Below are 23,645 nucleotides of genomic sequence, written 5' to 3'. Positions count from 1 at the left end.
GTTGATTATATACATCACAATGATCTAAAGCTGAACCCCAGAATCAGCAAATTACGTCTTAAATCCATTCATCTTGTTCTTTGTTTTTGAATCTTTGTGTATTTCTTACAGCTCTGTGCAGTAATACAATGTGAGACTTTCTGTTCTGTTTCACATTCCAATTTATACATTGACATACCTCTGTCCATGTCCAGACATTATGGTCACCTGATGACTTGGCACCATCCACAGGCAGCTTAACTCTTCATTAAGACACAAAAGTTGAATCCAATATTAGTTGCAGCTAACTGCAGTGTGAAGGTTGATTTTACCATCATTTGAAGTGTAAGAAGACAATGATTTTCTTGAACCCTGACTCTAAGAATTAACACTAAACTTGTGAGAACCTAGAAGAAGCAGAGAGAGTCTAGCTTGGACTGAACTAACTAGTACTAAACAGAAGGGTAGGATTGAGAGAGAAACCAAGCTTGGACAGAGGGGTGGCGGTGGACGTGGTACACACTTGGACAGAGGGGTGGCGGTGGACGTGGTGCACTTGGACAGAGGGGTGGCGGTGGACGTGGTACACTTGGACAGAGGGGTGGCGGTGGACGTGGTACACTTGGACAGAGGGGTGGCGGTGGACGTGGTACACTTGGACAGAGGAGTGGCGGTGGACGTGGTACACTTGGACAGAGGGGTGGCGGTGGACGTGGTACACTTGGACAGAGGGGTGGCGGTGGATGTGGTATATTTGGACAGAGGGGTGGAGGTTGATGTGGTATACTTGGACGGGGGGGGGTGGACGTGGTATACTTGGATTTTGCGAAAGTGTTTGACACAGTGCCCCCCACATGGCTAATATGTAAAGTAAAGTCTATGGGCTTGGGAAAATCTGTATGTAAATGGATAGAAAACTGCTAAAAGATGGTATTCAGAGAGTAGTGGTTAATGATTCATGCTCTGAATGGTCTAGGGGTGTCAGTGGTGTACCCCAAGGTTCAGTGTTGTGACCCTTACTTTTGAATATATTTATAAACAATATCGGGTCGGGGATTATAAATCCCATTTCAGTCTTTGCAGATGACACCAAGCTGTGCCGGGGAATAACGTCCTTACAGGATGTCTCCAACTTACAAGCCGACCTCAATGCTCTGTGTAATTGGGGGACTATGGGGCCAATGAGGTTTCATGTTGATAAATGTAAGGTTCTGCACTTGGGGGCTAAGAATATGCATGCATCATACATACTGGGGGGGGTACAACTGGGGGGATCAATGGTGGAGAAGGATCTGGGGGGGGGTCAATGGTGGAGAAGGATCTGGGGGGGGTCAATGGTGGAGACGGATCTGGGGGTTCTGGTAGATCACAAGCTTAATGACATGCAATGCCAAGCTGTGGTTTCCAAAGCGAGCAAAATCCTCTCTTGTATTAGGAGTAATACCTCATCTGGAATATGCAGTTAAGTTTTGGGCTCCAATTCATAAAAAGAACATTGGGGAACTGGAGAAAGTACAGAGAAGGGCAACCAAACTGATACGAGGCATGGAGGAGATCAGCTATGAGGAAAGATTAGAGGAACTGAATGTATTACTGAGATGAGGAGGTTAAGGGGGGATATGATCTCCATGTATAATACATAAGGGGGGATATGATCTCCATGTATAATACATAAGGGGGGATATGATCTCCATGTATAATACATAAGGGGGGATATGATCTCCATGTATAATACATAAGGGGGGATATGATCTCCATGTATAATACATAAGGGGGGATATGATCTCCATGTATAATACATAAGGGGGGATATGATCTCCATGTATAATACATAAGGGGGGATATGATCACCATGTATAATACATAAGGGGGGATATGATCTCCATGTATAATACATAAGGGGGATATGATCTCCATGTATAATACATAAGGGAGGATATGATCTCCATGTATAATACATAAGGGGGATATGATCTCCATGTATAATACATAAGGGGGGATATGATATCCATGTATAATACATAAGGGGGGATATGATCACCATGTATAATACATAAGGGGGGATATGATCTCCATGTATAATACATAAGGGGGGATATGATATCCATGTATAATACATAAGGGGGGATATGATATCCATGTATAATACATAAGGGGGGATATGATCACCATGTATAATACATAAGGGGGGATATGATCTCCACGTATAATACATAAGGGGGGGATATGATCTCCACGTATAATACATAAGGGGGGATATGATCTCCATGTATAATACATAAGGGGGGATATGATCTCCATGTATAATACATAAGGGGGGATATGATCTCCATGTATAATACATAAGGGGGGATATGATCTCCATGTATAATACATAAGGAGGGATATGATCTCCATGTATAAATACATCAGTGGTTCATATTGTGAACTCGGTGTAGTTATTCCCCCTGAGGTCATCACAGAGGACAAGGGGGCGCTCTTTACATCTGGAGGAAAAGAAATTTAACCTCTTCACGCTGGCCGCATACAAATTTGCGGCCTCCCAGCGTTTGGGCCTAGACGCTGAGCGGTCGCACATTTGTGTGCAATTACGAAAAACATATGTGCTGAGTGCACGCGCCCTGTGCGCTCCCAGCACACGTCTGATACTCACAGAAAGGTCCCGATCTCCTCTTTCGATCGGGACCTTTCCCGATCATGTGACCGCCATGACGGCGAATCACGACGGTCATATGACCCTAAAACCCCGCCCTGCCTCCCGCCTTCTGAAACCCTTAAATGGCCGGCAGGTGCCGGCGCCAAGGGGTTAATCTCCAAACACGGAAAGGTTTCTTCACTGTGAGAATGTGGAATAGACTCCCTCAAGAGTTGGTTGTGGCCAGCTCAGTGGATTGCTGTAGGAAAGTCCTGGATTCTTTCTTGGATACACAGAATATAACTGGATAGAACATTTATAGGGAAAGTTGATCCAGGGAATATCCGATTGCCTCTCAGGGGATCAGGAAGGAATTTTTTCCCTGCAGGAGCAAATTGGATCGTGCTTTGCTGGGTTTTTTGCCTTCCTCTGGATCAACTGTGGGTGTAGGATTATAACTTTTTTTTTTTTTTTTTTAATGGTTGAACTGGATGGACTTTTGTCTTTTTTTTTCAGCCAGCCTAACTATGTAACTATGTATCGACCTCAAATCACCAATAAATATCAGCCTGATACAGTTCAGCAAAGTGTAAAAATGACATATACATGGGACAGAACACTATTCCTTTGTGCAGGAGCTTCCTGTAATACAGACCGGTCACTGCTGCTCTCTCTCATCTTGTGCAGGGTGACTGGTCTTGTTTCCGCCCACTCCTGTAGTTTTCTGTAGTGATTGGGGCCTGCTGGGCTCCTCCAACATCTCTTCACAGGCTCTGTGCAGGACATACTATCACTGTTAGAGCTCGTTCACACTTGACTTTATTTCTAACTCTTGCCAAACACCCCTATAGCGTTTGACAGGAGTTAGACAGGCGGTTGGGAAACGTTTTTAACGCTCCTCAAACGCTGCCCAAACGCCCCGTGCTCGGTTTTGAGGCTGTTGATAGGCGTTTGCCAAGCGTTAAAACCTCACCACAAACGCCTATAATGAAGTTAAATGGTATTAATACTCCACAAAGGTACTTACCCGTTATGAGTCCTTACCCATCACGGGCCCTTCCCCCTCCTTGCCCGTCACGGGCCCTTCCCCCTCCTTGCCCGTCACGGGCCCTTCCCCCTCCTTGCCCGTCACGGGCCCTTCCCCCTCCTTGCCCGTCACGGGCCCTTCCCCCTCCTTGCCCGTCACGGGCCCTTCCCCCTCCTTCCCTGTCGTGGCCCCTTCCCCCTCCTTGCCCGTCACAGGCCCTTCCTCCTCCTTGCCCGTCACAGGCCCTTCCTCCTCCTTGCCCATCACGGGCCCTTCCTCCTCCTTGCCCGTCACGGGCCCTTCCTCTTCCTTGCCCGTCACGGGCCCTTCCTCCTCCTTGCCCGTTATGGGTCTTTCCCCCTCCTTGCCCGTCACGGGTCTTTTCCCCTCCTTGCCCGTCACGGGTCTTTTCCCCTCCTTGCCCGTCACGGGCCCCTTCCCCCTCCTTCCTCGTCACGGGCCCCTCCTTCCTCGTCGTGGGCCCCTTCCCCCTCCTTCCTCGTCGTGGGCCCCTTCCCCCTCCTTCCTCGTCGTGGGCCCCTTCCCCCTCCTTCCTCGTCGTGGGTCCCTTCCCCCTCCTTCCTCGTCGTGGGCCCCTTCCCCCTCCTTCCTCGTCGTGGGCCCCTTCCCCCTCCTTCCCTGTCGTGGGCCCCTTACCCCTCCTTCCTCGTCGTGGGCCCCTTACCCCTCCTTCCTCGTCGTGGGCCCCTTCCCCCTCCTTCCTCGTCGTGGGCCCCTTCCCCCTCCTTCCCTGTCGTGGGCCCCTTCCCCCTCCTTCCCTGTCGTGGGCCCCTTACCCCTCCTTCCCTGTCGTGGACCCCTTCTCCCTCCTTTTCCGCCACGGACCCCTTCTCCCTCCTTTTCCGCCACGGACCCCTTCCCCCTCCTTTTCCGTCACGGACCCCTTCCCCCTCCTTTTCCGTCACGGACCCCTTCCCCCTCCTTTTCCGTCACGGACCCCTTCCCCCTCCTTTTCCGTCACGGACCCCTTCCCCCTCCTTTTCCGTCACGGACCCCTTCCCCCTCCTTTTCCGTCACGGACCCCTTCCCCCTCCTTCCTCATCGTGGGCCCCTTCCCCCTCCTTTTCCGTCACGGACCCCTTCCCCCTCCTTTTCCGTCACGGACCCCTTCCCCCTCCTTTTCCGTCAAGGACCCCTTCCCCCTCCTTTTCCGTCACGGACCCCTTCCCCCTCCTTTTCCGTCACGGACCCCTTCCCCCTCCTTTTCCGTCACGGACCCCTTCCCCCTCCTTCCTCGTCGTGGGCCCCTTCCCCCTCCTTACCCGTCACGGACCCCTTCCCCCTCCTTACCCGTCACGGACCCCTTCCCCCTCCTTACCCGTCACGGACCCCTTCCCCCTCCTTACCCGTCACGGACCCCTTCCCCCTCCTTACCCGTCACGGACCCCTTCCTCCTTACTCAGTGGCAGGCGATCTTTATTTCATAATGATGTATGTACATTCAGGAGACCAGTGAGTCCTTGTTGGTGTGATGACACACCCATAGCGGGCGGATCCTTGACAGCCTGGACACACAGAAAGTTGGTTCAGTGACTATGACTGTTATGCCGGCCATAAACGGGTTGAAAATCAGCCGATTTTCGCACCGTTAGTGGGTTAATTGGTTGGCCGTTTTCTGGGCTTTTTGCACATTTTTTTTATCGGTCAAGGTGGAAAATTTGCAGCTGATTTTGACGATCGGACGATTTTCCTGACACTGATGGGTAAATCTGTCGATCATTTTACCAATAAAAAATCTGCGCATGAGCCGTGACCTGCAAGAAGGAGAAGAAAAAGAAGAATAATAAGAATTCCAGTCCACTATTATATTTTATATGAAAAGTCTTGCGGTTGCAACAATGTATCCATTTGTATCCAAATAAAAACCATCTGTATCCGAAATGGTTACAAATGGATACATTGTTGCAACTGCAAGACTTTTTCATGTAAAATATAATAGCGGAGCTCTCTGCAAGGGAGAGAAGTAATTATGGGGTTAAATGCCGGCCGTAGACAGGACAAATATCGTCCGATTTTATTCCCGTTGGTGGTAACTAGAGATGAGCGAATTATTCAAAAATCCGATTCGGCTGATTCGCCGAATTTGCGGGAGAAATTCGATTCGATGCAAATTTATTCGCCACGAATTTAACTTATTTAAAGGGTTTCTAGGCTTCAGAGAGCCTTTATATTAGTGCAGAACACTGTACCTTTAATTTAAATGCCCTTGGAGTCTGCTGGGGAAGAGAAATAATACTGACAGTCAGTATGACATGCAGATGAGTGCCGTCGATCTTAGAATCACCGCACACTTCACTCATTTGGGCAGTCACGGGGCACGACGAAGAAGAAGAAGAATGAAAAGAAGAAGAAGAAGAATGAAAAGAAGAAGAATGAAAAGAAGAAGAAGAAGAATGAAAAGAAGAAGAAGAAGAATGAAAAGAAGAAGAAGAATGAAAAGAAGAAGAATGAAAAGAAGAGGAATGAAAAGAAGAAGAATGAAAAGAAGAATGAAAAGAAGAATGAAAAGAAGAATGAAAAGAAGAAGAAGAATGAAAAGAAGAAGAATGAAAAGAAGAAGAATGAAAAGAAGAAGAATGAAAAGAAGAAGAAGAATGAAAAGAAGAAGAATGAAAAGAAGAAGAAGAATGAAAAGAAGAATGAAAAGAAGAATGAAAAGAAGAATGAAAAGAATGAGAAGAATGAAAAGAATGAAAAGAAGAAGAAGAATGAAAAGAAGAAGAAGAATGAAAAGAAGAAGAAGAAGAATGAAAAGAAGAAGAAGAAGAATGAAAAGAAGAAGAAGAATGAAAAGAAGAAGAAGAATGAAAAGAAGAAGAAGAAGAATGAAAAGAAGAAGAAGAAGAATGAAAAGAAGAAGAAGAAGAAGAATGAAAAGAAGAAGAAGAAGAAGAATGAAAAGAAGAAGAAGAAGAAGAAGAATGAAAAGAAGAAGAAGAAGAAGAATGAAAAGAAGAAGAAGAAGAATGAAAAGAAGAAGAAGAAGAATGAAAAGAAGAAGAAGAAGAATGAAAAGAAGAATGAAAAGAAGAAGAATGAAAAGAAGAATGAAAAGAAGAAGATGAATGAGAAGAAGAAGAAGAATGAAAAGAAGAAGAATGAATAGAAGAAGAATAATGAAAAGAAGAATGAAAAGAAGAAGAAGAATGAAAAGAAGAATGAAAAGAAGAAGAAGAATGAAAAGAAGAATGAAAAGAAGAAGAAGAATGAAAAGAAGAATGAAAAGAAGAAGAAGAATGAAAAGAAGAATGAAAAGAAGAAGAATGAAAAGAAGAAGAATGAAAAGAAGAATGAAAAGAAGAATGAAAAGAAGAAGAAGAATGAAAAGAAGAAGAATGAAAAGAAGAATGAAAAGAAGAAGAAGAAGAATGAAAAGAAGAAGAATGAAAAGAAGAAGAATGAAAAGAAGAAGAAGAATGAAAAGAAGAAGAAGAAGAATGAAAAGAAGAAGAAGAAGAATGAAAAGAAGAATGAAAAGATGAAGAAGAAGAATGAAAAGAAGAAGAAGAATGAAAAGAAGAAGAATTCCAGTACAGCAAAAAGTGTATCTGCAGAGAGCTCCGCTATTTCTGACAGTTCTCTGACAGTTCATTTACAGCGGTTGAAACATTGTATCTATTTGTTTCCGAATAAAAACATCTGTATCCTAAATGGAAACAAATAGATACGTTTCAACCGCTGTAAATGAAAAAACGAATTCCACTGCGCCAAGTTCGATTCGCTCATCTCTAGTGGTAACGTCGGCTGATCTAATGACCGATTTTTCACTTTTTTTCTTTTAAAAACGTTCGGTTTTTGACCCGTTTATGGCCTGCTGTACTCAGCCTGGAAGGGTATTGAAGCAAAAGCTGCAATTTTTGAATTTGTTTAATATTGTCGGGAACCGTATTTCTTTTATCACCATACATTTGAGTTCTGCTTATGAAACTTGTGGCAGCACACAGTGTCCTGACCCACATTACCACTTTTTTTTTCTTCCATTGTATCCATTGAGCGTAGATGGGCTCTGCTCTTTCATTGTGACCCCTCTTAGGGCAAAAGATGACGTAACTTTGCTTTATTCTGTATGGCAAGGATGGATGTGCTGACTGTGAGCAGCTAAGCACTCCTATTCCCTGGTTCCTCCTTCTCACACCTTGAATGACCGTCGCCACAATGATCCATGATCCAGAGGTGACACAGGAAGCTGCAAAATGAATAGCGGTGTCACCCAGCTGGCTGTGCAGTGCAGCAGAGCTGTGTACATCACAAGACTGGCTGAGCAGCACCACCAGTCCCTCAGCAGGTAAAACGTGTATTTCGGCGTTCTTATATATGCTATTTTTTTCTTTTAATCCTTGGTTGTGTGATGACAATGATTGATTTCCCCGCCGCGATTGTTTGATAAGACGTGTAATATAGAGGCGCCTGGGCGGTGATCAGCTCCCCGCGCGGCGGAATTCTTCTCCCCGCATTGTTTCTCGCATCATTTACATGGCAGAGATAGGAGGATTAGATCCCGTCACTCTTTATCTGCTATTAAGTGACACGATTCTCTGCAGAAAAGTGTGATTCACACCGCAGGCGGGGGAGCCAGGAATAGATTTTCTCATTAGCCGTACACCGCGCAGTGCGGGGGCACACAGACTGCCGATCCACGCCGGACAGCTGTATAAATACACACCACACACATACTGAGAGGGTCTCCCAGACACACAGGTGGAATACAGGCATTGCTGAGAATGAATGGAATAAATGTCACGTGTTGCAGCTTAACACGTCTTAGGTGTGACGACTGCATTTGTTTTCTTTTTGGCCTTCTTCCCCTTTATTTTCACCTGGAGATCCTGCCAGTAACACACTTCCTATCCTAGAGGAAAAACACTGTCCTGTATTTATAGGGAAGCAGTGTTGTCACCTAGGATAGCATGACGATCAAATCTCCTCTATTCATCTCCATTGCTGACATATATAGAGAGACTGTCAGAGACTGCTTACATGTATGACAAGACTGCCAGAGGCTGATCACATGTATGAAGAGACTGCCGGAGGCTGATCACATGTATGAAGAGACTGCCGGAGGCTGATCACATGTATGAAGAGACTGTCGGAGGCTAATCGCATGTATGAAGAGACTGCCGGAGGCCGATCGCATGTATGAAGAGACTGCCGGAGGCCGATCGCATGTATGAAGAGACTACCAGAGGCCGATCGCATGTATGAAGAGACTGCCAGAGGCTGATCACATGTATGAAGAGACTGCCAGAGGCTGATCGCATGTATGAAGAGACTGTCGGAGGCTAATCGCATGTATGAAGAGACTGCCGGAGGCCGATCGCATGTATGAAGAGACTGCCGGAGGCCGATCGCATGTATGAAGAGACTGCCGGAGGCCGATCACATGTATGAAGAGACTGTCGGAGGCTAATCGCATGTATGAAGAGACTGCCGGAGGCCGATCGCATGTATGAAGAGACTGCCGGAGGCCGATCGCATGTATGAAGAGACTACCAGAGGCCGATCGCATGTATGAAGAGACTGCCAGAGGCCGATCACATGTATGAAGAGACTGTCAGAGGCTGATCGCATGTATGAAGAGACTGTCGGAGGCTAATCGCATGTATGAAGAGACTGCCGGAGGCCGATCGCATGTATGAAGAGACTGCCAGAGGCCGATCGCATGTATGAAGAGACTGCCAGAGGCCGATCACATGTATGAAGAGACTGCCGGAGGCCGATCGCATGTATGAAGAGACTGCCGGAGGCCGATCGCATGTATGAAGAGACTGCCGGAGGCCGATCGCATGTATGAAGAGACTGCCGGAGGCCGATCGCATGTATGAAGAGACTGCCGGAGGCCGATCGCATGTATGAAGAGACTGCCGGAGGCCGATCGCATGTATGAAGAGACTGCCGGAGGCCGATCGCATGTATGAAGAGACTGCCGGAGGCCGATCGCATGTATGAAGAGACTGCCGGAGGCCGATCGCATGTATGAAGAGACTGCCAGAGGCCGATCGCATGTATGAAGAGACTGCCAGAGGCCGATCGCATGTATGAAGAGACTGCCAGAGGCCGATCGCATGTATGAAGAGACTGCCAGAGGCCGATCGCATGTATGAGGAGACTACCAGAGGCCGATCGCATGTATGAAGAGACTGCCAGAGGCCGATCGCATGTATGAAGAGACTGCCAGAGGCCGATCGCATGTATGAAGAGACTGCCAGAGGCCGATCGCATGTATGAAGAGACTGCCAGAGGCCGATCGCATGTATGAAGAGACTGCCCATGCATTTGTTGAGATTGTCAGGGACTGTTCATATGTATGAAGAGACTGTCAAAGACTGCTTACATGTATGAAGAGACTGCTTATGCATTTAATGAGGCTGTCAGTGGCTGCTTTTATGTATGAAGTGACTGTCAGAGACTGCTTACATGTATGAAGTGACTGTAAGAGACTGTGTACATGTATGAAGAGACTGTCACTTGCTGATCACATGTATGAAGAGACTGTCACTGGCTGACCACATGTATGAAGAGACTGTCACTGGCTGACCACATGTATGAAGAGACTGTCACTGGCTGACCACATGTATGAAGAGACTGTCACTGGCTGACCACATGTATGAAGAGACTGTCACTGGCTGACCACATATATGAAGAGACTGTCACTGGCTGACCACATGTATGAAGAGACTCACTGGCTGACCACATGTATGAAGAGACTGTCACTTGCTGACCACATGTATAAAGAGACTGTCACTGGCTGACCACATGTATGAAGAGACTGTCACTGGCTGACCACATGTATGAAGAGACTGTCACTGGCTGACCACATGTATGAAGAGACTGTCACTGGCTGACCACATGTATGAAGAGACTGTCACTGGCTGACCACATGTATGAAGAGACTGTCACTGGCTGACCACATGTATGAAGAGACTGTCACTGGCTGACCACATGTATGAAGAGACTCACTGGCTGACCACATGTATGAAGAGACTGTCACTGGCTGACCACATGTATGAAGAGACTGTCACTTGCTGACCACATGTATGAAGAGACTGTCACTGGCTGACCACATGTATGAAGAGACTGTCACTGGCTGACCACATGTATGAAGAGACTGTCACTGGCTGACCACATGTTTGAAGAGACTGTCACTGGCTGACCACATGTATGAAGAGACTGTCACTGGCTGACCACATGTATGAAGAGACTGTCACTGGCTGACCACATGTATGAAGAGACTGTCACTGGCTGACCAGATTTATGAAAAGATTATCAGAGCCTGTTATGTATGAGATGACTGCTTATGCATTTGATTATCAGAGGCTGGTCACATGTATGAGATGACTGTCAGAGACTGCTGTCATGTGAGAAGAGACTGTCAAAGACTGCTGTCATGTATGAAGAGACTGTCAGAGACTGCTCACATGTATGAGATGACTGTCAGACTGCTCACATGTACAAGGAGACTGTCAGGGACTGCTCACATGTATGAGATGACTGTCAGAGACTGCTCACATGTATGAGGCTATTGTCGGAGACTGATCTCATGTTGGAAGAGACTGTCAGAGATTGCTTCCATGAATGAAGAGACTGCTCACATTTAGAATAGTCCTGAATGGAGTACTGATGAACAGTCACTGGTAGGAAATCGCCCCATTTGGTGGGTATTCTGTAAGCAGAGCAGATAAGGAGTTCTTGGATGTTGATGGTTGGGGTTGGTGATGGATGGTTGACCATGGCCGGCTGACACCATCCGGTGACTCCTAGTCCTGACACCCTCCGGTGACTCCTAGTCCTGACACCATCCGGTGACTCCTAGTCCTGACACCATCCGGTGACTCCTAGTCCTGACACCCTCCGGTGACTCCTAGTCCTGACACCCTCCGGTGACTCCTAGTCCTGACACCCTCCGGTGACTCCTAGTCCTGACTTCCTGGCCGTGTCTGACGTCCTCTGGGTTATGCGGTAAATATCGGACACAATAGACGGCACGTCTTCCTGATGCATCCTAATGTATCTCTGTATGGATGGGCCGCGCCCGTCATCCGCTGACATTTCCACACACAAAGGTTCTTATTATCAATGATATACTCCGGAGGAGCTGATTAACCTCCACTCCGTGCCGGGGACAATTAGAATGTCGGTGACATTTCCATATTCGGCGAGGTGCCGCTTCTCCACATGAACCATCGGCTCTGATATTCTATCAGACGGGGTTTGTGGAGTCGGGATTTTTTTTGGACTTTTTGCTTATAGTTTATTAGGAAAAACCATATTGAAACCCATAACTGGGAGATCTACTTAAAATCAATGGTTCAAGCCAAACTCTGGTGGGTTTTGTTTTTTTAAAAATAACCCCCAGCAGCTTGAAAATAAAACATAAAAATGCTGCTCTGTCTGCCATACTCACTGCCGCGCCATCTCCGTGTTTCATTTCTTTCCACCACTAGATGTCCTTAGTCTTCTTAGTTGAATGACGCCCAGCATCATGTAACCTGGAAGACTGAGCACAGGGAGTCATGGACCCGCTCCTTGAGGGGCTTCCCATTAGCAATACTTACTAAACTGGAGTACCTGTGTTAATTCGTTATCACCGCTAGATGTCCCCAGTCTTCTAAGTTGGATGACGCCCAGCATCATTTAACCTGGAAGACTGAGCACAGGGCGTCATGGACCTGCCCCTTGAAAGGGATTCTGTTAGCAATACTCACTGCGGTCCTGTCCCTGTGTTAATTCCTTTTCATCACTAGAAGTCCTCAGTCTTCTTAGTTGAGTGACACCCAGCATCATTTAACCTGAAAGACTGAGCACAGGGCGTCATGGACCTTCCCCTTGAGGGGAATCCCATTACAAAAGTAATGTCTCCTTGTTAATTCCTGTCCATCACTAAATGTCCTCAGTCTTCTTAGTTGAGTGACACCCAGCATCATTTAACCTGGAAGACTGAGCACAGGGCGTCATGGACCCTCCCTTTGAGGGGAATCCCATTACAATAGTAATATTTCCTTGTTAATTCCTGTCCACCACTAGATGACCTCATTCCTCTAAGTTTAATGATGCCCAGCATCATTTAACCTGGAAGATTGAGGAAAGGTAGTCATGGACCCGCCCCTTGAAAGGGATTCTGTTAGCAATACTCACTGCAGTACTATCCCTGTGTTAATTCCTTTTCATCACTAGATGTCCTCAGTCTTCTTAGTCGATTGACGCCCAGCATCATTTAACCTGGAAGACTGAACACAGGGCGTCATGGACCAACTCCTTGAGGGGCTTCCCATTAGTAATACTCACTAAACTGGACTCCCTGTGTTAATTCGTTATCAGCACTAAATGTCCTCAGTCTTCTAAGTTGTGACACCCAGCATCCTTTAACCTGGAAGACTGAGCACAGGGCATCATGGACCCTCCCCTTGAGGGGAATCCCATTACAATAGTAATGTCTCCTTGTTAATTCCTGTCCACCGCTAGATGTCCTCAGTCTTCCAAGTTGAATGATGCCTAACATTACTTATCCTGGAAGATTGAGGAAAGGAAGTCATGGACCCGCCTCTTGAATGGGATTCTGTTAGCAATACTCACTGCTGTACTATCCCTGTGTTAATTCCTTTTCATCACTATTTGTATCTCAGTCGTCTTAGTCAAATGACGCCCAGCATCATTTAACCTGTAAGACTGAGCATAGGGCGTCATGGACCCGCTCCTTGAGGGGAATCCCATTACAATAGTAATGTCTCCTTGTTAATTCCTGTCCACCACTCGATGTCCTCAGTCTTCTAAGTTGAGTGGCACCCAGCATCATATAACCTAAAAGACTGAGCACAGGGTGTCATGGACCTGCTCCTTGAGGGGCTTCCCATTAGCAATACTCACTAAACTGGAGTCCCTGTGTTCATTCGTTATCACCACTATATGTCCTCAGTCTTCTAAGTTGTGTGACACCCAGCATCATTAAACCTGGAAGACTAAGCACAAGGCGTCATGGACCCGCTCCTTGAGGAGAATCCCATTACAATAGTAATGTCTCCTTGTTAATTCCTGTCCACCACTCGATGTCCTCAGTCTTCTAAGTTGAATGATGCCTAACATTACTTAATCTGGAAGATTGAGGAAAGGTAGTCATGGACCCGCCCCTTGAAAGGGATTCTGTTAGCAATACTCACTGTGATTCTATCTCTGTGTTCCTTTCCATCACTAGATGTCTTCAGTCTTCTTAGTTGAATGATGCCCAGCATCATTTAACCTGGAAAACTGAACACAGGGCATCTTGAACCTCTCCCTTGAGGGGCATCCCATTAGCAATGCTCTCTGTGGTTCTGTCCCTGCTTTAATGCCTTTCCATCACTAGATGTCCCCGGTCTTCTATGTTTAATGACACCCAGCATCACCTAATCTGTAAGACTGAGGACAGGGCGTCATAGACCTTCCCCTTGAGGGGCATTCCGTTAGCCTTGCTCTCAGCATCATTGAGGACCAGCCAGTGGCTGGAGAAGATCCAAAGAGGACCCTGTATGTCACATGACCACCATAAAGACATCTGAAAGAAAGTAAACCACACACTTGTGGTTGCAGCACTGTGGAGGTGGCAGCAGGTTGAGCCCAGAATTGTGTTTTGAAGAAAAATTCCACTTTTACTGGAAAAAATACATTTGAATGTGACGGGCTCACCACTTTTCCCAAAAAGCTGCAGAACTTGAAATACATTTTCAGGTGTCTTTTGCTCCGTCTTCATCTTTTTTTCTTGTTTTTTTTAATAATTTACTTTTTGTTGATTTTTAAACGTTTACAACAAACAGAGTTGCATAGAAACACGCTGTAACAAACACAGAGAAATAGGCTCATCGATGAGACAATGGAGTAGACAAGTCGGAGTTGGAAGTGTCCCACGGTTCCCAAACTGCTTCAAAAGTGGGAACAGAATTAGCATGCAAAGCAGCGAGGTCCTCCATTCTTCTGATCTCCGTTACAACCTTCGCCAATTCCGATCACGTAGGAGGCGTAGTAAAAAAGCCAATGCATGGAATTGGTTCTCCTGGCCGCCGTTAAAATGTGGGAGGAAAGTTTTCTGGAAAATTTGGAGAGGCATGAAAAAGAGGCAGGCCCAACAAAAAGTGGATGGGCGCTAATGGAATAGGAGCCTTCAAAAGTAGCTGTGCTCCGGCCTCATCTTTGGCGTCTTGTCTTCCATCTTTTGGGAAATACTGTCTAAGGGGTCTGTTTATAAAACATTTCTTCCATGAATGCCAGAAACATTCCTGTAAACTGAATGACATTTCACTGCACATTTTTAGTGGCCAGAGTATAGTATATCTTCTCAGTTATTTCAGAAGATGATGAATCTATCAGAAAAAATACGGTGAAATTTAGTTCAGTTTGCATGAATAGTTCTGACATTTGTGCAACAAATGTTTTATAATTGGACCTCTAAGTGTAGCTGCATTGCAGGTTCTGGCGTCTTACAACCCTGGGACCCGTCACGTGACCATACCCATATGGAATATACCCATATTTGAAATGCATTTTTATTACAAAATTATATGAAAAATATTTTTAAAAATACGTTTCAAATATACAAATCTACATTTTTGGAATGCATTCACATATATATGTAAAAATATGTTATGACTTTTTTATATGTTAAAAAAATCTGAAGAATATATTTAAAATAAATCTATTTTTAAAAATATTTTTCATATATTTTGTAATGTATATAAGAAACGCATTTCAACATGTAGTGTGTATAAATATGTGTGTGTGTGTGTATATGTATGTATATATATAATGTGTGTTTGTGTGTATGTATGTATATATATATATCTATATATAGGTATGTGTATATATCTGTATACCGGTAAGTATGTGTATATATATATATATATACCGGTATCTGTGTGTGGTTTTAAAAGGAGGATCAGTACGCTATGGTTGGTATCAATGGGAGGAATAGTGCCCCATCGGTAACAGTGGGAGCAATAGTGCCCCGCCGACAGTATCACTGGGAGGAATAGTACCCCATCAACGGTGTCACTGAGAGGAATAATGCCCCATCATTGGTGTCAGTGGGAGGAATAATGCCCCATCATTGGTGTCAGTGGGAGGAATAGTGCCCCAACAATGGTGTCAGTGGGAGGAATAGTGCCCCATGTTTGGTATCAGTGGGAGGAATAGTGACCCATCACTAGTGTCAGTGGGAGGAATAGTGACCCATCGATGGTGTCAGTGGGAGGAATAGTGCCCCACCGACAGTATCACTGGGAGGAATAGTACCCCATGAACAGTGTCAGTGGGAGGAATAGTGGCCCATCAATGGTGTCAGTGGGAGGAATAGTGGCCCATCAATGGTGTCAGTGGGAGGAATAGTGGCCCATCATTGGTGTCAGTGGGAGGAATAGTGCCCCATGTTTGGTATCAGTAGGAGGAATAGTGACCCATCAGCAGTGTCAGTGGGAGGAATAATGCCCCATCGATGGTGTCAGTGAGAAGAATGGTGCCTCATCATTGGTGTAAGTTGGGTAAATAGTGTCTCAAGGGCCAGACAGGGGCAAGCAAAGGGCTGCGTCCAACTCCCAGGCTGCAGTTTGGACAGATCGGAGCACACTGTATATGAGAATGGTTTTGCCTTCCTATGGATTTAGAGTTCTGATGATAAAAGGGAGAGGAGGGGAGGATTTATTAAAACTAGAGCAGTTCTGCATAGAACCAATCAGCTTCTAGCTTCAGCTTGTTCGGTTAAGCTTTGAAAATGTAAGCTAGAAGCTGATTGGTTACCATGCACAGCTGCCCCAGTGTGTGTAACTCTTTTTGATTGAACTCGATGTTATGTGAGACGTAAAACATCTTTTTTTTTTTTTTTTTCCCCCTCTAGGCACTTTGCCTGCCTGTCCTCGAAGTACATGTGTCCCGGCGTCCCAGCCGTCATGAGCACCTTACTTGCCAATATCAATGCCTACTACGCTCACACCACTGCCTCCACCAACGTGTCCGCCTCTGACCGCTTCTCGGCCTCCAACTTCGGGGTGAGTTCCAACCCCCCCCGCACTTGTTGTGCGCCCTCCTCCTCCACTTGTTGTGCGCCCTCCTCCCCCAATTGTTGTGCGCCCTCCTCCCCCACTTGTTGTGCGCCCTCCTCCCCCACTTGTTGTGCGCCCTCCTCCCCCACTTGTTGTGCGCCCTCCTCCCCCACTTGTTGTGCGCCCTCCTCCCCCACTTGTTGTGCGCCCTCCTCCTCCACTTGTTGTGCGCCCTCCTCCTCCACTTGTTGTGCGCCCTCCTCCCCCAATTGTTGTGCGCCCTCCTCCCCCAATTGTTGTGCGCCCTCCTCCCCCACTTGTTGTGCGCCCTCCTCCCCCACTTGTTGTGCGCCCTCCTCCCCCACTTGTTGTGCGCCCTCCTCCCCCACTTGTTGTGCGCCCTCCTCCCCCACTTGTTGTGCGCCCTCCTCCCCCACTTGTTGTCTGCCCTCCTCCCCCTCTTGTTGTCCGCCCTCCTCCCTACTTGTTGTGCACCCCCCCCCCCCACTTGTTGTGCGCTCTCCGTACCATGTGGTTTCCTGCTCCCCGCCCCCCCCCCCACACTTGTTGTGCGCTCTCCGTACCATGTGATTTCCTGCTCCCTGCCCCCCCCCCCCCCCACTTGTTGTCCGCCCTCCCGCCACTTGTTGTGTGCCCTCCGAACCATGCGTTTTCCTGCTCCCCGCCCTCCCCCACTTGTTGTGCGCCCTCCGTATCATGCGTTTTCCTTCTCCCCGCCCTCTCCCCCCCTTGTTGTTGGCCCTCCCCTCCCCCTCTTCACTTGTTGTGCACCCTCCGTACCATGCGTTTTCCTGCTCCCCGCCCTCCCCCCCACTTGTTGTGCACCCTCCGTACCATGCGGTTTCCTGCTCCCCGCCCTCCCCCCCACTTGTTGTGCACCCTCCGTACCATGCGTTTTCCTGCTCACCACCCTCCCCCCCACTTGTTGTGCACCCTCCGTACCATGCGTTTTCCTGCTCACCGCCCTCCCCCCCACTTGTTTTGCACCCTCCGTACCATGCGTTTTCCTGCTCCCCGCCCTCCCCCCCACTTGTTGTGCACCCTCCGTACCATGCGTTTTCCTGCTCCCTCCCTCCCCCCCCCCACTTGTTGTGCGCCCTCCGTATCATGCGTTTTCTTGCTCCCCGCCCCCCCCCCCACTTGTTGTGCGCCCTCCGTACCATGCGTTTTCCTGCTCCCTGCCCCCCCCCCCCACTTGTTGTGCACCCTCCGTACCATGCGTTTTCCTGCTCCCCGCCCTCCCCCCCCACTTGTTGTGCGCCCTCCGTACCATGCGTTTTCCTGCTCCCTGCCCTTCATTGAACTCTTGTACGTTTTCTCCGTACAGAAAGAACGCTTCGTGAAGCTCCTGGATCAGCTGCACAATTCTCTGCGGATCGATCTCTCCATGTACAGGGTGAGTTCAGAAATAGCAGCAAACACAAAGAGATGATTGCAGACTGCCAGCGCTCCCTGTAATCCCGCTGAGCGGCAATGGCTGAATCCTCCCGGCTCCTCCGTGTAATTAACTATCTCCTGGAAGAAGATGTACAATCGGGGGCTCGGAGGATCCGCCAGGGGAGAACAGAACCTGTGATTAGCGTGCGATACAAAACCGCGCCCGCTCTGACATTACCAGAGGCACCGCTATTGATGACAGGGGGCCCGCTGGTAATTATAGAAATGGGAGTTACTCCAACCTAACTATAACCTGTCATATCGCTTCATTACACTTCCTGAAAGGGAGAAAATCGTCTCCTGGATTAAAGAGACGTATCAGAGGCTTCAAAATCGACTTCTCAGTCACGTTCAACTTTTTTAAAGTACCAGCGTAAGAGCAGAGGCCACAAAATGCCTTCATTAGCCAGACAATTCATGTCTGTGTGCCTCTCTGAAGCTAGGTTCACCCGCCGGTGTAATCCTCGACACTTTCCATATTTCCAGCGGGAGTGCCTGGTCATTGAGGCGGTCTGATTGAAAGGTATAGCGAACGCCATGTGCTCTCCGAGATCAAGCCCCGGCTGCAAGGTCTAGTTTCAGAGAGGCACACAGTGGAGTGATTATGGTGTCTGATTCTAAATCCGCTACATACATTCCAAGTCCATCAAAACCATGTAGAAAAATCCTACAATTCTTCCTTTAGAAAGCAGCAACAGCCTGAATAGAAAAGTCTATGTCCTGCCAGCATTCAGGGAAGGAGCTTTGCTTTGTGTGGAAGCAGTGGTCTCTGTGCAGAGGTCAGACATATCTGCTGCTGGGTCAGACCTGGAGAGCTAGCTCTGACTTAGCAGGGTCACCAAAGGCCCTACTCTATAGCATGCTGGCAGCAGTGAGGCTTTTCTAATTAGACTGTGGCTGTTTTCTCTGTGTGGAAGCAGTGGTCTCTTTGCAGAGGTCAGACCTGGAGAATTTTTGCTCAGTCTCAGCAGGGCCAGCTAGGGCCCTTCCATATAGCATGCTGGGAGCAGCCAGACTTTTCTACTTAGACTGTGGCTGTTTTCTCTGTGTGGAAGCAGTGGTCTCTCTGCAGAGGTCAGACCTGGAGAGCTAGCTCTGACTTAGCAGGGTCACCAAAGGCCCTACTCTATAGCATGCTGGCAGCAGTAAGGCTTTTCTAATTAGACTGTGGCTGTTTTCTCTGTGTGGAAGCAGTGGTCTCTTTGCAGAGGTCAAACCTTGAGAGCTTTAGCTCAGTCTCAGCAGGGCCAGCAAGGGCCCTTCCAGATAGCATGCTGGGAGCAGCCAGACTTGTCTACTTAGACTGTGGCTGTTTTCTCTGTGTGGAAGCAGTGGTCTCTCTGCAGAGGTCAGACCTGGAGAGCTTTAGCTCAGTCTCAGCAGGGTCACCAAAGGCCCTACTCTATAGCATGCTGGCAGCAGCCAGGCTTTTCTAATTAGACTGTGGCTGTTTTTTCTGTGTGGAAGCAGTGGTCTCTTTGCAGAGGTCAGACCTGGAGAGCTTAGCTCAGTCTCAGCAGGGCCAGCAAGGTCCCTTCCATGTAGCATGCTGGCAGCAGCCAGGCTTTTCTACATAGACTGTGGCTGTTTTCTCTGTGTGGAAGCAGTGGTCTCTTTGCAGAGGTCAGACCTGGAGAGCTTTAGCTCAGTCTCAGCAGGGTCAGCAAAGACCCTTCTCTATAGCATGCTGGCAGCAGCCAAACTTTTCTACTTAGGCTGTGGCTGTTTTCTCTGTGCAGAAGTAGTGGTCTTGTTGCAGAGGTCAGACCTGGGGAGCTTTAGCTCAGCAGGGCCAGAAAGGGCCCTTCCATGTAGCATGCTGGCAGCAGCCAGGCTTTTCTACTTAGACTGTGGCTGCTTACTCTGTGTGGAAGCAGTGGTCTCTCTGCAGAGGTCAGATATGTTCGCTGCTGAGTCAGACCTGGAGAGCTTTAGCTGTGACTCAGCAGGGTGGCTTGTTAGACCTTTGCAAAGAGGCCACTGCTTCCACACAAGCAAGGGCCCTACTCTGTAGCATGCTGGCAGCAGCCGGGCTGTTTGGCCTAGATTGTGGCTGCTTTCTCTGTGGGGAAGCAGTGGTCTCTCTGCAGAGATTCGACAAACACACTGCTGAGTTAGAATACAGACACAAAACGTTGGATTTGTGCCCCATACTATTTTAAAAAGTGTCCCCTTCTCCCATTCTGCCTACACGCTGTAAAAAAAAGATCTCTATACTTTTTTTCACTCCGCTCACATGATCCTGCAACTTGGTCTCTCCTGTGACAGCGAGCTGCGGCTGCTGCAGGGGAAAGGAGGGAGAGCTGACAATGGCTGGGCCATGGGAGCCTATGTGTAACGTCATCACAGCTCCTTTTGGACTGGAGAGCTCCAGCTCTGACTCAGCAGGGGAGTGTCAGAGCTTTGCATAGAGACCACTGCTTCCACACAAGCAAGGGTACTTCTCTCCAGCATACTGGCAGTGGACAGGCTTTTCTACTTAGACTGTGGCTGTTTTCTCTGTGGGGAAGCAGTGGTCTCTCTGCAGCAGTCTGACACACACAATGTTGAGTTACATCTAGAGCTTCCAATTAGCCGAGCGCATGAGCTTTGCTATCAGCAGGACTGCCCACCCTTGGTGCCAGGAGAACCCCGGGCAATGCTTCCCCATGGGCAAAGTGAGAGAGTCTCTTGAAGACGGTTTTCATGTGTTTTTTTGGAAAAATGGTAAACTGGTGAAAATATGAGATTCTAATTGGTATAAGCACTCACTTTCCCCGCCTAGAGGTAACTTACATGGGCCACTGGTTCAGGGACAGGATTAATAATGGAGGATGGAGGAGTGTTCATACCTGGTGCCTGCACCAATCTCACACAACAATGATACTTTGATCCCCCTTATCACATCTCGCCCATATCCCATCCTGCATCCCCCCAGAGTCGTCCTTCACTGAGAACAAGGCCACAGGGGAGCCTGACAATGCCGTGTGATGTGAAGCTTTACATTCATAATAGATGAGCCATCATGAAAGGGAATGTGTCTGTTTGATTTTTGCTTTATGTTGCATACCACAGCTCGCTTTGTTGCCTGCACACCCCATGTGCATGGCGGCTTCACCTTCCTCAATGGGGACAGCAGGAAAAGTAAAAACCGCAATTACAGACAGAGCACACAAAAACATGAATGTTACCTTTAAAAGAGACCCTGTCCCCAGTCTATAACTTCTTATGTGATAAGGGGTCGCGGAGCTGGGCCAGCAAAGACTTTTCCAGAAGAAGAAGTGGGGGCTGTGACATGCCAGTAGGGAGAGGGGGATGTATTGGGGAACTGACTCTTCTTGGGAACCAAATCCCTCTGTCTGTCCCTCTAATGGAACCAGATCCTCCGTCTCTCCCTCTACTGGAACCAGATCCTACATCTGTCCCTCTACTGGAAACAGATCCCTCTGTCTGTCCCTCTACTGGAGCCAAGTCTCCCTGTCCCTCTGTCTGTCCCTGTGCTGGAACCAAATCCCTCCGTCTGTCCCTCTACTGGAGCCAAATCCCTCCGTCTGTCCCTCTACTGGAACCCAATCCCTATGTCTGTCCCTCTACTGGAACCCAATCCCTATGTCTGTCCCTCTACTGGAACCCAATCCCTATGTCTGTCCCTCTACTGGAACCCAATCCCTATGCCTGTCCCTGTGCTGGAACCAAATCCCTCCGTCTGTCCCTCTGCTGGAACCAAATCCCTCAGTCTGTCCCTCTACTGGAACCAAATCCCTCCGTCTATCCCTCTACTGGAACCAAATCCCTCCGTCTATCCCTATGCTGGAACCAAATCCCTCCTTCTGTCCCTATGCTGGAACCAACTCCCTCCAATTGTCCCTCTACTTGAACCAAGTCCCTCCGTCTGTCCCTCTACTGGAACCAGTTCCCTCTGCAACTTTCCTAGCGGGTTCAAAAGTACATTGCAAGTTGAGCATTTAGAAGTGGGTGGGCAATTCATTTTCCCAAGGGGTCACATGAAAAACTGGGATGGTTGTGGAGGGCCAGTCCAATATTTTTATATTGCCTCCACTGTTCTGCACATCGGCGGTGTGACACCAAGCAGAAGTAAAGGCCAACTAGTGGGGGCATAGGCTCTACCCCTTACTGGTGGGGTGGAGAGCAGGACCTGGCAACACCACCCCATGTGCCCTCATCTGCATCATATCCTTGTTGCCCACATCCACATCACTCGAGGGACGGCACGGCCACTCCTGCATATCCACTACCGCTTGGAAAGGGCGGAAGTGCGACTTCTGGCTCTTGGCGACTGGTGGACCAACAAATGCAAATGCACAGCCGCCATCTTGACTGGCCAGGGATCTAGGGATTTCTGATGGACCTCAAGAGGGTTGAGCAGGGACAGCCAAAGGGCTGGATGTGGTTCTGGGGCTGTAAAATGCCCAGATCTGTTTTGGAAAGCCATCTCTGCCTTGTCTTTGGGACATCAGTCTTGTTAGCCGCTGAGATCATCGTTTCTGCTCCAGTGGTTCTCCCCCCAGCCACACTTGCCCCATCGTATTCTGCTAGAGAACACAGGCAGAAAGTCAGGAGCCTGGCACTCATCCACCTCTTGCATGTCCTCTGCCCAGTCACATCCCCATGAGCACCCTTCCCCCCCTTTTTTCCTGCAGCTGCGGGACCGGTACACTACGCTGGATGGATCTTGGAGCTCAGGCTCGACCGTTCCTCAACCAATCTGTCTTCCTATTCAATAATGAAACATTTACCATCTGTTCTGTACAGACTTCCAAAGGAGTTGGCCTGAAATGTTTATCAACACTTATGCGCATTGATGAGTAACTAAAGACAAATATAGAAAAAAAATGCATTTGGTGTTTACGCTAAATCACTGCTTTACTTCCTCTCTCAATGAATGGTGCAGTGTGTTTATTTATTTCCGTGATTTATTTTGAGCAGTAGCAAAAAATGCTTACAGAGGAAAGCAGGTTATTATTTTGTATTTATATATGAAGCCACTAGAGGGTGCTTTTGGCTCTGTTCCACTTTTTCCAGGCTCTTCTTGGCTACTCTGGTGGGGGAAAGAAGCCAGTTGCTTGCATATCTCAATAACTCAAGCTGACTTAAAACAAAAAAGCCCCTCCTTTTTTGTTCTTTTTTTTCAGAAGTTGTGTGGAAGGTTTCAGAATATCTACAGTGCCTTGAAAAAAGTATTCATACCCCTTGACATTTTGCCACATTTTGTCATGTTGCAATCAAAAACAAAAATTTATTTTATTGGGATTTTATGTGATAGACCAACACAAAGTGGCACATAGTTGCGAAGTGGAAGGAAAATGGTAAATGGTTTTCAAAATTTTTTACAAATACATATCTGAAAAATGTGGCGTGCATTTGTGTTCAGCCCCCTTTACGCTGATACCCCTAACTAAAATCTAGTGGAACCAATTGCTTTCAGAAGTCACCTAATTAGTAAATAGAGTCCACCTGTGTGTCATGTAATCTCAGTATAAATACAGCTGTTCTGTGAAGCCCTCAGAGGTTTGTTAGAGAATATTAG

General features: G+C 47.7%; 1 protein-coding gene across 5 annotated transcripts in view; it reads left to right on the top strand.

Annotated features, from left to right (window-relative positions):
- Positions 1 to 23,645, top strand: part of LOC149445877 (protein unc-13 homolog B-like) — a 294,951-nt gene that overhangs the window by 156,091 nt on the left and 115,215 nt on the right. For all 5 annotated transcript variants that reach the window (XM_089653343.1, XM_089653341.1, XM_089653342.1 and 2 more), the window contains 2 exons: positions 16,516 to 16,666; positions 18,009 to 18,077. In XM_089653343.1, the coding sequence (XP_089509469.1) occupies positions 16,516 to 16,666; positions 18,009 to 18,077 (220 nt within the window). The remainder of the gene's footprint in view (positions 1 to 16,515; positions 16,667 to 18,008; positions 18,078 to 23,645) is intronic.

The sequence above is a fragment of the Staurois parvus genome, unplaced genomic scaffold, assembly GCF_062004578.1.
Source record: "Staurois parvus isolate SC_StPar_1 unplaced genomic scaffold, SC_StPar_1.0 ptg000706l, whole genome shotgun sequence".
In the NCBI taxonomy this organism is placed as follows: domain Eukaryota; kingdom Metazoa; phylum Chordata; class Amphibia; order Anura; family Ranidae; genus Staurois; species Staurois parvus.
This window is presented reverse-complemented; position numbering and strand designations above follow the sequence as displayed.